General features: G+C 45.6%; 1 protein-coding gene across 1 annotated transcript in view; it reads right to left on the bottom strand.

Annotated features, from left to right (window-relative positions):
- mical1 (microtubule associated monooxygenase, calponin and LIM domain containing 1) overlaps nucleotides 1-12,546 on the bottom strand; it is a 108,738-nt gene that overhangs the window by 38,395 nt on the left and 57,797 nt on the right. Inside the window, exons 14-19 of the mRNA XM_078546794.1 lie at nucleotides 12,272-12,462; nucleotides 12,046-12,155; nucleotides 11,277-11,432; nucleotides 9,894-10,074; nucleotides 6,460-6,548; nucleotides 2,684-2,735 (exon numbers count right to left, since the gene is read on the bottom strand). Of these exons, the coding sequence (XP_078402920.1) occupies nucleotides 2,684-2,735; nucleotides 6,460-6,548; nucleotides 9,894-10,074; nucleotides 11,277-11,432; nucleotides 12,046-12,155; nucleotides 12,272-12,462 (779 nt within the window). The remainder of the gene's footprint in view (nucleotides 1-2,683; nucleotides 2,736-6,459; nucleotides 6,549-9,893; nucleotides 10,075-11,276; nucleotides 11,433-12,045; nucleotides 12,156-12,271; nucleotides 12,463-12,546) is intronic.

Here is a 12,546-nt window from a genome sequence, read left to right as displayed (position 1 = left end):
TCAAGGGGTGATGGTTAGATTCTCTCTTGTTGGAGATGGTCATTGCCTGGCACATGTGTGACACGAATTTTACTTGTTACTTGTCAGCCCAAGCCTGGATAGTATTATCCAGGTCATGCTGCATTTGGACATGGACTGCTTCAGTAACTGAGGAGTGGTGAATGGTGCTGAACATTGTGCAATCATCAGTGAACATCCACATTTCTGACCTTATGATGGCAGGAAGCTCATTGATGAAGCAGCTGAAGATGGTTGGACCTAGGACAATACCCTGAGGAGCTCCTGCACTGATGGCCTGGAACTAAGATGATTGACCTCCAATAACCACAACTATCTTCCTTTGAGCTAGGTATGACTCCAACCAGCAGAGTTTTCCCCCTGATTCCCAATGACTCCAGTTTTGCTAGGGTTCCTTGATACTCAGTCAAATGCTGCCCTGATGTCAGGGGCAGTCACTCTCACCTCACCTCTGGAGTTCGGATCTTTTGTCCATGTTTGAACCAAGGCTGTATTGAGGTCAGGAGCTGAGTGGCCCTGGCGGAACCCAAACTGAGCGTCAATGAGCAGGTTATTGCTAAGCAAGTGCCATTTGATAGCACTGTTGTTGACAGCTTCCATTACTTTACTGATGATTGAGAGTAGACTGATGTGGCGGTAATTGGCCAGGATGGATTTGTCCTGCTTTTTGTGTACAGGGAATACCTGAGCAATTTTCAACATTGCCGGATAGATGCCAGCATTGTAGCTGCACTGGAACAGCTTGGCTAGGGACGTGGCAAGTTCTGGAGCTCAAGTCTTCAGTACTATTGCCAGAATGTTGACAGGGCCCATAGTCTTTGCAATATCCAAAGCCTTCAGCAGTTTCTTGATATCACGTGGAGTTAATCGAATAGGCTAAAGACTCTTGGTCAAAGGGATAAGTTTTAAAGAGTAATTTAAATGAGGAAAGCCTGGTAGGGGGATGTGGTTTTGGTAAGAAATTCTAGAGCCTAGGTTAGTAAAAGCACGGCCACCAATGGTGGAGCAGTTGAAATCAGGGGTGCACAAGAGGCCACAGCTGGAGAAGCACAGATTCTTGGAGTGTTGTAGGACTGGAGGAAGTTACAGAGATAGGGAGGGGAGAGGTCATGTAAGGATATCAAATTAAGGGTGAGAATTTTTTAAAAATCGAAGCAGTGCCACAGATCCAATATAGGTCAGTGACCACAGGAATGCTGCTCAAGCTGTAATCAGTATAATTTTACTATAGAAAACTGGTACTTGATGAAAGTAGTTCTTTGGCTCAGGTATTTACACTGTGCCTGTTTATACATTGTGCCAATCATACACTGAAATATTTTAAATATATGCTTCCTTTTAGTCCAATTTTTCACCCATCTTCTCCGAAATTTCCCTTGAACAAGATACAGGAGATCTGGACAGCATTTGTTGAACTTTTCGTTTCTGAATATGTCAGCTCTCTTTGGGCTATACTTCTCTCTATTACTTGACAAGTGACATTCGCACCACACAATTGCCATCTCCAACAGGAGGGAATCTAACCATCGCCCCTTGACATTCAATGGCATTACCATCACTGAATCCCCCACTATCAACATCCTGGGGGTCACCATTGACCAGAAACTGAACTGGACTAGCCATATAAATACTGTGGCTACAAGAGCAGGTCAGAGGCTAGGAATTCTGTGGCGAGTAACTCACCTCCTGACTCCCCAAAGCCTGTCCACCATCTACAAGGCACTCAGGAGTGTGATGGAATACTCCCCACTTGCCTGGATAAGTGCAGCTCCAACAACACTCAGGAAGCTTGAAACCATCCAGGACAAAGAAGCCTGCTTGATTGGCACCACATCCACAAACTCCCTCCACCACCGATGCACAGTGGCAGTAGTGTGTATCATCTACAGGATGCGCTGCAGAAACTCACTAAGGCTCCTTAGACAGCACCTTCCAAACTCATAACTGCTACTGTCTAGAAGGACAAGGGCAGCAGATATATAAGAACATCACCGCCTGGGGCCTCCAAGTCACTCACCAACCTGACTTGGAAATATATTGCCGTTCCTTCACTGTTGCTGGGTCAAAATCCTGGAACTCCCTTCCTAACAGCACTGTGGGTGTACATACATCACATGCACTGCAGTGGTTCAAGAAGGCAGCTCACCACCACTTTCTCAAGGGCAATTAGGGATGGGCAGTAAATGCTGACCTAGCCAGAGACACTCAAATCCCATAAATGAATAAAAAAATACTCAAGTGGTCATTCTTTACATATTAGTTCAGAGAGTCAGTATCAGCAAATATATTGACCACGGGAAGCATTGCTGCCATGCTTGATCCTGTCTTCACTTAGCATTAACATGTGGCCACCTTCCAGTGGAGGTCACTGGATAGGGGCCCTGGTCCTGATTACCTTCTTCTTAAGCCAGAGCGAAAAGGCCAACTGCAGTACCAGTCTCAGCTGAGGTCAGTGCACTGCATGTGAGACCTTCTAATCTCTATGTCTTTGTATGTAAAGCATTCAACTAGTGAGTCAATGAGCAGGCAACCCTATAGAGCATTACATTATCTGATGAATGATTGCAGAGAGGACTTTAAGTGACTTATGGAGTGTCTTAAATAGGCTACTGTTTATCAAAATAAATCACATTATAACACTTATGAAAGGTGAGCTCTCAGTTACCTCCATTCATTTCCACAGCACTGTCCATTTCCATTCCTTCACCCAAAACTTCCTGTCAAAGTGAAAAAAGGAGATAAGAAAAGCCATAGAAAAGAAAAACCTATTTGGTCCAGCAAAGCCCATCCATCCAGTATTTTAACTCTCTCATTGAAAGCCAGTACACCAATACTCTCATCTGAAGCCCATTCCTTCCAGTATTCTCATTTTTCCAGTGGAGCCGATTTCTCTGGTAACCGGACTTCCATGCCCAACTTCTCCAGTCCCTAACACTCTCAGCCTACCACTGAGTTCTAGTTTGCAAACGCTCAATGGTCAGGATTTTTAGGATGATGAGGTTTCCCTTCCCACTATCCGAGGAGTTGGGGGAGAACACATCCCTGCCCCGCAGCCATTTAACAAGCATTAATTGGCTAGAGGCAGAACCTCTGCCCCTCACTCAGGAGGAAGTCCCGTCTCAGGGAGCTGCCGCTCAAGGGCAATTAAGGATGGGCCATTAATGCTGGCCTAGCCAGCAACGCTAACATCCCATGAATGAATAAGAAAACATCTGATTGACCAGCAGCTCCCTAGCCCCTGCAGCGCCAGAAGCTGCAGAGGACAGGACTGGGACTGCAAGCATTTCCCAGAGCCGAGTTCCTGGGATTCCACAACCACTAAGTGTGGGGATCTTAGGGTGGGAACGGGAGGTGAGGCGCTGGGCTGGCAGCGGGGGGAGGGGGGGACCTGGAGGGAGGAGTGTGCCCAATGTTAGAAGAAGGTTGTTGATGGGGGCATGCCCCCTTCCCCCACTTTCCCACCCGAGGGCTGAGCAGGTTGACTTTTCGGGCTCCCCCCCCACTACCCCTGAACTCCTCCCACCAGGCTGAAAATTGAGGCAGGAAATGACCCTTAAGCGGTCAATAATTGGCCACTTAAGGGCCTCAACTGGGGCAAGGCCGGTCAGGCTACCCTAGGCCTCACCCTCCCAAGAGTAAAATTGCGGCGAGGTCGGGGCAAGCAGGAGTCTGGTAGAAATTTTACCACCACATCTACAAACCCACCGGCAGGGGAACATAAATTTCTGCCCAATGTTTTTATCTCTAATTCCAGGCCTAGAAGATCAGTCCAGATATTTATCATCCTAAGTAAAGAACTGCTCACTGTGGTACATGAGCACATAATCTAATCTGGCACTTCATCGTCAGAGGTTCTTCAGGTGACAATTTAAATTGATGTCGAATCTGTGTAGTCACAGGGATCTTAATGATTCAATGGCACATTTGAAAAGAAAAGCACAGAGCTCTCACTGAGTCCTGGCTAACGTTTATTCTTGAATTATCAATATGAGAAACAATTTACTTGGCCATCTGTTTTATATAACATCCTGGGGGGATTTAACAGGGTAGAAGCTGCGAGGACATTTCCACTTGTGGGAGAGACTAGAACCGGGGACACAGCTTAAGAATAAAGAGGTTTACTGTTTAAGACAGAGATGAAACAAGTCTTTAATCTCTCCGAGCGTCATTAGTCTGTGGAATTCTCTTCCCCAGAAAGCAGTGGAGGTTGGGTCATTGAATTTATTCAAGGCTGAATTAGACAGATTTTTGATAGACAAGGGAGTCAAGAGTTATGGGGAGCAGACAGGAAAGTGGAATTGAGACCACAACCAGATCAGCCAAGATCATATTGAATGATGCAACAGGTTTGAAGGGCTGAATGTCCTACCCCTGCTCCTAAGTCCTATGTTCCTATATTGCTTGTGGGATTTGGCTGTGTGCAGGTTAGCTATTGAATTTGCCGAAATAACAATAGTGACTGTGCTTCAAAAGTAATTCCTGTGAATCAGGTTGAAAATGTTCTGAGATATGAAAATAACTATACAAATACAATTCTCTCTTTTTCTTTAATCTAATATAGTTTACATTTCCCTTTTCTAAAATTAAATCTTCTGGTCGAACTTGCCTTAATTTGAATTAAAGGAAGAAGGAATACTGAGATAAAAACAAAAAACTACTGCGGATGCTAGAAATCCAAAAAAAAAACAGAATTACCTGGAAAAACTCAGCAGGTCTGACAGCATCGGTGGGGAAGAAAAGAGTCGACGTTTCGGGTCCACATGACCCTTCAACAGAACTGAAGTATAGTTAGGAGAGAGGTGAAATATAAGCTGGTCTAAGGTGGGGGGTGGGGGGAGAGAGAAGTTGAGGGTGGGGTGGTTGTAGGGACAAGCAAGCAGTGATAGGAGCAGATAATCAAAAGATATCACAGACAAAAGGATCAAAGAGGTGTTGAAGGTGGTGATATTATCTAAGAAAAGTGCTAATTAAGAATGGATGGCAGGACACTCAAGGTACAGCTCTAGTGGGGGTGGGGTGGAAAGACTGACAAGGTATTAGTTGTAGATTTAAAAATAATGGAAATAGGTGGGAAAAGAAAAATCTATATAAATTATTGAAAAAAAACAAAAGGGAGGGGGAGGAAACGGGGTGGGGATGGGGGGAGGGGGAGTTTAAGATCTAAAGTTGTTAAATTCAATATTCAGCCCGGAAGGCTGTAAAGTGCCTAGTCGGAAGATGAGGTGCTGTTCCTCCAGTTTGCGTTGGGCTTCACTGGAACAATGCAGCAAGCCAAGGACAGACATGTGGGCAAGAGAGCAGGGTGGAGTGTTAAAATGGCAAGCGACAGGCAGGTTTGGGTCTTTCTAGCGGACAGACCGCAGGTGTTCTGCAAAGCGGTCGCCCAGTTTGCGTTTGGTCTCTCCAATGTAGAGGAGACCGCATTGGGAGCAACGAATGCAGTAGACTAAGTTAGGGGAAATGCAAGTGAAATGCTGCTTCACTTGAAAGGAGTGTTTGGGCCCTTGGACGGTGAGGAGAGAGGAAGTGAAGGGGCAGGGGAATACTCCCTATCACTGCAGTAGTCACTGATGGAACATCTACTCTGGTTTAGGCCATCCATTGCTAGTCTCCCACTCTACCTCATGACTCTTTAACCCATTCACAAGCTAATACTAGCTCTGAAATGTCAGGAATTATCTTTTTGTTGGAGATGTACTTCTGTAACTATCAGAGTAACTGGAGAAGTGAAGTTCCAGCAGTGCCCGGGAACCCTGCTCAAAACATTCAGCTGTATGTTTTCTCCATTGATATTGACCAGCCTGTTGTGCATTCCTAGCATTCTTCTTTTGGTCTCAGCTGTCCAGTATTTACAGTTCTTGCTTTTTATTTGAGCAGACAGGTCTCCCTTCACCTGGTGCACAGTGTCGGAGTTCCCAGTATAGTCAGGTCTCTTCACCTGGTGCAGTGTCGGAGTCCCAGTATAGTCAGGTCTCCCTTCACCTGGTGCACAGTGTGGGAGACCCGGTATAGTCAGGTCTCCCTTCACCTGGTGTAGTGTGGGAGTCCCGGTATAGTCAGGCCTCTTCACCTGGTGCACAGTGTCGGGGTCCCAGTATAGTCAGGTCTCTTCACCTGGTGCACAGTTTCGGAGTCCCGGTATAGTCAGGTCTCCCTTCACCTGGTGCACAGTGTGGGAGTCCCGGTATAGTCAGGTCTCTTCACCTGGTGTAGTGTGGGAGTCCCGGTATAGTCAGGTCTCTTCACCTGGTGCAGAGTACCAATATTTATGAATGGATAAAATCTAAACTTTTAAAGTTAAATTCTCATGAAAGCACTAAAAATGATGCTAAGAAGATTACATCAGGAAAGCAGCCAGACAGAGGATAATTTCACATTTAAAACAGAAACTAGCAGATTGTGATAACTCATTTGGCGTAATAACTGAAATGATTTCACGACCTTGTTTCTGGGGGTTGGAGCCGTGTCTTCCCATTTATTCTGATTCATGCCAAACAATCCATTATAGTGAAAAGTGCAGTAGAACTTTCCTAAGGGAAAAGAGTAAGTGATTAATCCTTTCTTCATAAATTAATTTCTCTACTCCAATATTCTATCAAAGCAACTTCCATATCCTCACCTTCTGAAGATTTGGGGGTTTGATGAATTCTGTAGTGAGAAACTGAGCTGGTAGGTCTAATTGCCTGTCTGTATGTAGTTAGTTGATCTCAGCAGTTGGTCAATTGGAACTGACCACAGTCCACTAGATGCAAGAGATGGTGGGGTAGTGGTAGTGTCACTAGACTAGTAATCCAGCGACTATGGGGTATGGGTTCAAATCCCACCATGGAAGCGGGAGGAATATAAACTCGATTAATAAAAATGTGGAATTGAAAGCTAGTCTCAGTTATGGGACCTGTGACAATTGTAAAAACCCATCTGGTTCACTAATGTCCTTTAGGGAAGGAAATCTGCCATCCTTACCTGGTCTGGCCTAGATGTGACTCCAGACCCACAGAAATATGGTTGACTCTTAAACTGCCCTCTGATGTGGCCTAGCAATCCACTCAGTTTAGGGGCAATTATGGATGGGCAATAAATGCTGGCCTTGTTTGTGACACTCATGAAAGAAAAAGATAAAACATGAGTTCATGAGCAACATACAGTGATCCTGGCATGGCCACATGTATGGCTGTTAGATGGAGGTTGGATCAGGCTAGTTGGTGAATTCCTTCCTCACCCGTCCAATTGCCTGGAAAGACTCTGGGTTGAATTTTCACATTGGGAGCGAGAGTTGGGATGGTTTAGTCATATGAGTTACACAGCACAGAAACAGGCCCATCATGTCCGTGCCAGTTATCAAGTCCCTATCTACTCTAATCCCATTTTCCAGCACTTGGCCCATAGCCCTGTATGCTATGGCGTTTCAAGTGTTCATCTAAATACTTCTTAAATGTTGTGAGGGTTCCTGCCTCTATCACCCCCTCAGGCAATGTGTTCCAGATTCCAACCACCCTCTGGGAGAAAGAATCTTTCCTCAAACCCCCTCTAAACCTCTTGCCCCTTACCTTAAATCTATGCCCCCTGTTTATTGACCTCTGCTAAGAGGAAGTTTCTTCCTACCTACCCTATCTATGCCCTTCATCATTTTCTGTACCTCTATCAGTCCCCCCTCAGCTTTCTGTACTCTAAGGAAAAACCCTAGCCTATCCAGTCTCTCTGGCATCCAAACCCACCCTCAGGGGAAACAGTCACTCAGAATTTTGACCAGGGTGCCTTCTTAATCAGCATGGAAACAAGTACCCTGTCCAATTAAGGATGGTAGGCAGGCTCTCAAAGTTGGCGGGCTAATCAGGGGCCTTCCAGCTTCTGGCTGCAGTAAATGGTAAGGAACTGAGGAGGAACTTCAACAAGAAGTTCAACTGGAATTTTTCAGCTGGCCTCCAGCTTCTCGATGTGCAGGGGGGGGAAGATCATCTACCTGGAGGCAGACACTCAGTGAAAGGCCTGGGTGCCTCTTAATCACTTTTTAAAAAATTGAAAAATAGAGAAGGCAGCCAGGCCACCACTGGTCTGGGTGGGGAGGGGGCAGAGCATGGGTGGGTTGTTGGGTTATGTGGGTGGTGGGGTGGAAATCCCACCGTCCTTTGACGCTCACCCAGGTAGACAGGGAGGGCCTATAGGCCTACCTGGGCTGACACCCAGGCCTGTCACTGAGTGTCCGCCTCCAGGTAGTTGATCTTCCCCCCTAAACATCGAAAAACTGGAGGCCAGCTGAAAAATCCTAGATGACCTCCTTAAATAACCACTAACAAGGTTCTTAAACAGTCTAATTGGCTGCCCATCTCATGTGGGCGGGTAGCCCTGCCAGCTTCGAGCCTACTTCAGCCAAAATGACCAATGCCGGGAACAGGGCTCCTGTATTTTCAGGCCCTGTCCATCTTCGTTCCTGACTTATTGGTGGGGCCTCAAAATCTTTGTCCTCAGATGTCTGGCTTGCACATCAACATGGGTTATTACTGAAGGGTTACTGGTTTTAGTTGAACTTCACCCCAGCAACAGAATGGGAAGGGATTTGGTAAAGGATTACTCCCTGCTATTATTAGCAATTATTGATAATCGCTGATCAATGTTTGCGATTAATTCAGTGACAATCTGAGGTTCTAAACAGCTTCATTTTCCCAAAGCATTGAAATTGATAAAATGAGAAAGCAAAAAGGAGGTCATTTGGCCCATTGTGCCCATGCTGGCTCTTTGAAATTAGTCCCTTGCTCCACATAGCCCTGCAAAAAAGATGCAAGGCAGTGACAGAAGATGAGAGGGAGAGGAAGCTGCGCCAAAGCCTTTACGCTCAGATGGGGGAACCCAGGACTGTTACTGCTTCTTATTTGGGCCTACCACCACCTTCAACAAGGCAGCACCCTGGAAGAGGCACAGATGGGGGAGGACTTTTCTGGACACCTGGTTGCCACTATGTACCTGGCAGTAAAGCTATGGGCAGCTTTGGTCCCAGTGAGTGCAGGGCAAGTGAGAGGAGGTTCAGGTAGGCCCTCACCACCTGCATGGTCTATAATTCTCTAGATTAAGCCTGTCTTGGTTTCAATTAAAATCCCAAAATTATATGAGTTTACCTCATGGAGGTCCTGGGACAATTTGCACAATAGAAATGGCACATTGGTAATGTAGACATTGCTTCTTAGAAATTGGCAAAACTCCATTGAGGATGAGTGGAGGGGCATTTTCTTTACATCAAATTTGTGCTGCTCATCACCTGAGAGTGCTGAATACTGACATTGAATTTAACATTCCCCAGAGCTTAAAAGCCATCAAGTTTCATCTTAGAAAGTATAAAAATCATCCGTCGTTCTTCCTCCAAAACAAAATATACTCAATGTGGATCTATACAAAGCTGGACCGGGTGGTACAAGGGTTAGATTCTAGTCTGCCATTGCAGGGGCCATTGTTTAAATATAGCCCAAAGTGACAAGATGGAAAGTCTCCTAGTGGTAAGCATCCCTATGTGAACTGAAATAGGGCTGCCAGACCTGCTGAGTTTTTCCAGGTAATTCTGTTTTTGTTTTGGATTTCCAGCATCCGCAGTAGTTTTTTGTTTTAATCTTAATCCAGTCTCTATTGGGAATGGACCTACAGCACAAAACTAACATGATATCAACTGACAATCTTGTTCAAAGAGACCACGGAATGACAAAAAGTCTCTCAGATGCATTCCTTCTGAGGTTGGGGCTGGGGCAAGGCAGAGTGAGCTTCATTGTTGCATTCAGCAGTGTTCTACTTGACCTGGACACCATGTGGTTGTAATGAAATGTGCTGTGGTTCTCTCACCTTAACCATCACAGAACTGATTCCTAAAGAAAATGCCCGTGATGAGTACTTGCCATCTCCTCTGTTGAACGCGTAGTTTCCGAGGCGCAGGGTGGTGCCACACAGGTCACACATGAAGCAGCCTCGATGGAAGAACTGGCTCTCGGCACTGACGCGTTCCACCACATAGACCCGCTTCTTACAAAAATAGCACACCTCACTGCTGCTGGGGCCCGCTGCCTGTCTGAAGGAGCCCTGAGACACAAAGGTCCAACACACATTCAACATTAGCATGAGACACACACACATAGGTCCTTTGCATCTTACATGAATATATATACATTATACCCTGTAATCTATATACTGTGCATTTAACCATATATACACATCAATATGACATTTTTGATCAACAAGGGAGACAAGGGTAGGGGGACAGGCAGGAAAGTGGAGTTGAGGCCACAATCAGATCAGCCATGATCTTATTGAATGGCAGACCAGATTCGAGGGGCTGAATGGCCTACTCGGGCTGCTAATTCTTGTGTATACAATGTCATGTTTGTGTATATTATATAAAGTGTACATTATACACATACTCATACCTTTATATCTCTTGTCTGTTATATACACGGATAGTGACAACCAGTCTAAGACAATAAATTTAGGCTCCAGTTATGGGAGTGAATTTGGGATGCTGCTCACTTTGATTGGGTCGGTAACTAGAGAGCGCTCTAAGACAATCGAGTAAAGAACTATGGAGAAGATGAAGAGATTTTTTTTTTACGCACCAGTTGTTATCATTTGGAAAGTACGGCCTGAAAAGCACATTCAATAGGTGGTAGATTCTGGGTTAGTAATCCAGAGGCCAGGCTAATGCTCTGGGGACAGGGGTTCAAATCACACCATGGCAGCTGGTGGAATTTAAATTCAATTAGTAAATCTGGAATTGAAAACTAGTCTCAGTAATGGTGACCATGAAACTATCATCGATTTTGTAAAAACCCATCTGGTTCACTAATGTCCTTTAGGGAAGGGAATCTGCCATCCTTACCTGGTCTGGCCTACACGTGACTCCAGACGCACAAAAGTGTGGTTTGCTCTTAACTGCCCTCTGGAATGGCCTAGCAAGCCACTCAGTTCAAGGGCAATTAGGGATGGACAACAAATGCTGGCCTTCCCAGCGATGCCCACATCCCATGAAAGAAAAAAAAAATGTACTTGAAAGGAAACATTTGTAGGTCTATGGGGAAAGATGGGAATAATTAGATTACTCTTTCAGAGAGACATGTTGGGTTGAATGGCCTCCTACTGTGTTGTATGACTCCATGACTCTATGAAGTACACAAACATTGTGTACATTACGTTTATATTTGAAATACAGGAGCACGTGGTTGATATATCCCGGAGCTCAGGGATCATATCTAGACTGGGCTGTAGATTTTGGATGCTGAAGCACTGACCTGTCTTTTAACATCAGCCATTTCCTCCTCGTCCTTTTCCTGTGGCTGTTCTGCGTGTGAGTTGATGCTGTCACTGTTCTGAGAATGTGCTGACAATTGGTCAGCAATAGCCTCATCGGGGTCTTTCTTCAGCAATGGTTCTTGCTCAGCTTCTGACTAAACACAGATTAAGTTATTTCAGTGTGAGGTTCTGTTCATTAATTCTATACAGATATAAGGCTGGATTTTACTTGGAGGTGGAGGCCTCCGTCCACTGGTTGAAAAGTTGGGGTGTGGATTAGGCGAGCCCGCGTCTGCCGGGTCAGGAAGTCACAATCGGATTTAATGGTCATCGAGCAATTCATTGCCTGAAGTTGTGGTTTCGGCCCCCATGTGGGAGGATGTCCCGCCTCTAAGAGCTGCTAGCCATTCAGGTGGAAGGCAGCTCTCCAGTCCCAGCAGCGCCACTTGGAGCAGTGGCCACTGCTGGAACTACAATCAGTCCCCAATGAGCCATGGAGGGCGGACCGGAAACAAGTGCAGGGTGGGAATCACAAGGCCAGTTAGGCAGGCCCCAGCGAAGGGGGAGGAGGGCAGTGCCACAATTGGGAGGCCAGTGGATACTTTCAGCAGAGGCGGCCCCTTCTGGGTGGCCTTCCGTAAAGCAACGTCAGTTGAGACCACACACTCATGCCCGCAGCTAGGGAAGGCCATTAATTGTGGTTGATAATTTCATGGCCTCTGGCAGTCACTTGGTGTCAAAAGCTCCCAGGAATTTTTTTTTTTTTACCAGTGAGCGTCGTTTGTTGGCCACGTTTTTCCGGAGAGTACTGAGGAACAAGAGAGCCGACTTAGCTGATGACATGGTCATTATCTTCCTTTTATTGTCACCTTGGAGCTCTGAGAGAAACAAAGGAATAGAGATTTTATATGTAAACTGAGATCTGCAGTGTAATTCAGGATTATTCTGAGATAAGGGGACATCTGAAACTCTCACACATCAACATGAAACCCACCAGGAGATAAATCCTTGAAGAACTCGTTGAACTGAGTCAAGTACATGAACATACTGAGCTTATCAGGGCTGGTGGAATCTGCCATTTCTCTTCCAGTCATGATTGGTGAGATTCCAAATTCCTTTTCTGCGATGTTGAAGGCCTGTTGATTGTTTTCAGCAGCAGATTCTTCTTTCAAACTCTCAAAGTTACTGGAAAGAAGGGAGAGAATTCAGTGCTGATGTTTCCCTACCTCCCCCATTTTAAATGATTGCATGATGGCAGTGACAGATGGA

Source organism: Cetorhinus maximus, chromosome 8 (genome assembly GCF_964194155.1).
Source record: "Cetorhinus maximus chromosome 8, sCetMax3.hap1.1, whole genome shotgun sequence".
In the NCBI taxonomy this organism is placed as follows: Eukaryota; Metazoa; Chordata; class Chondrichthyes; order Lamniformes; family Cetorhinidae; genus Cetorhinus; species Cetorhinus maximus.
This window is presented reverse-complemented; position numbering and strand designations above follow the sequence as displayed.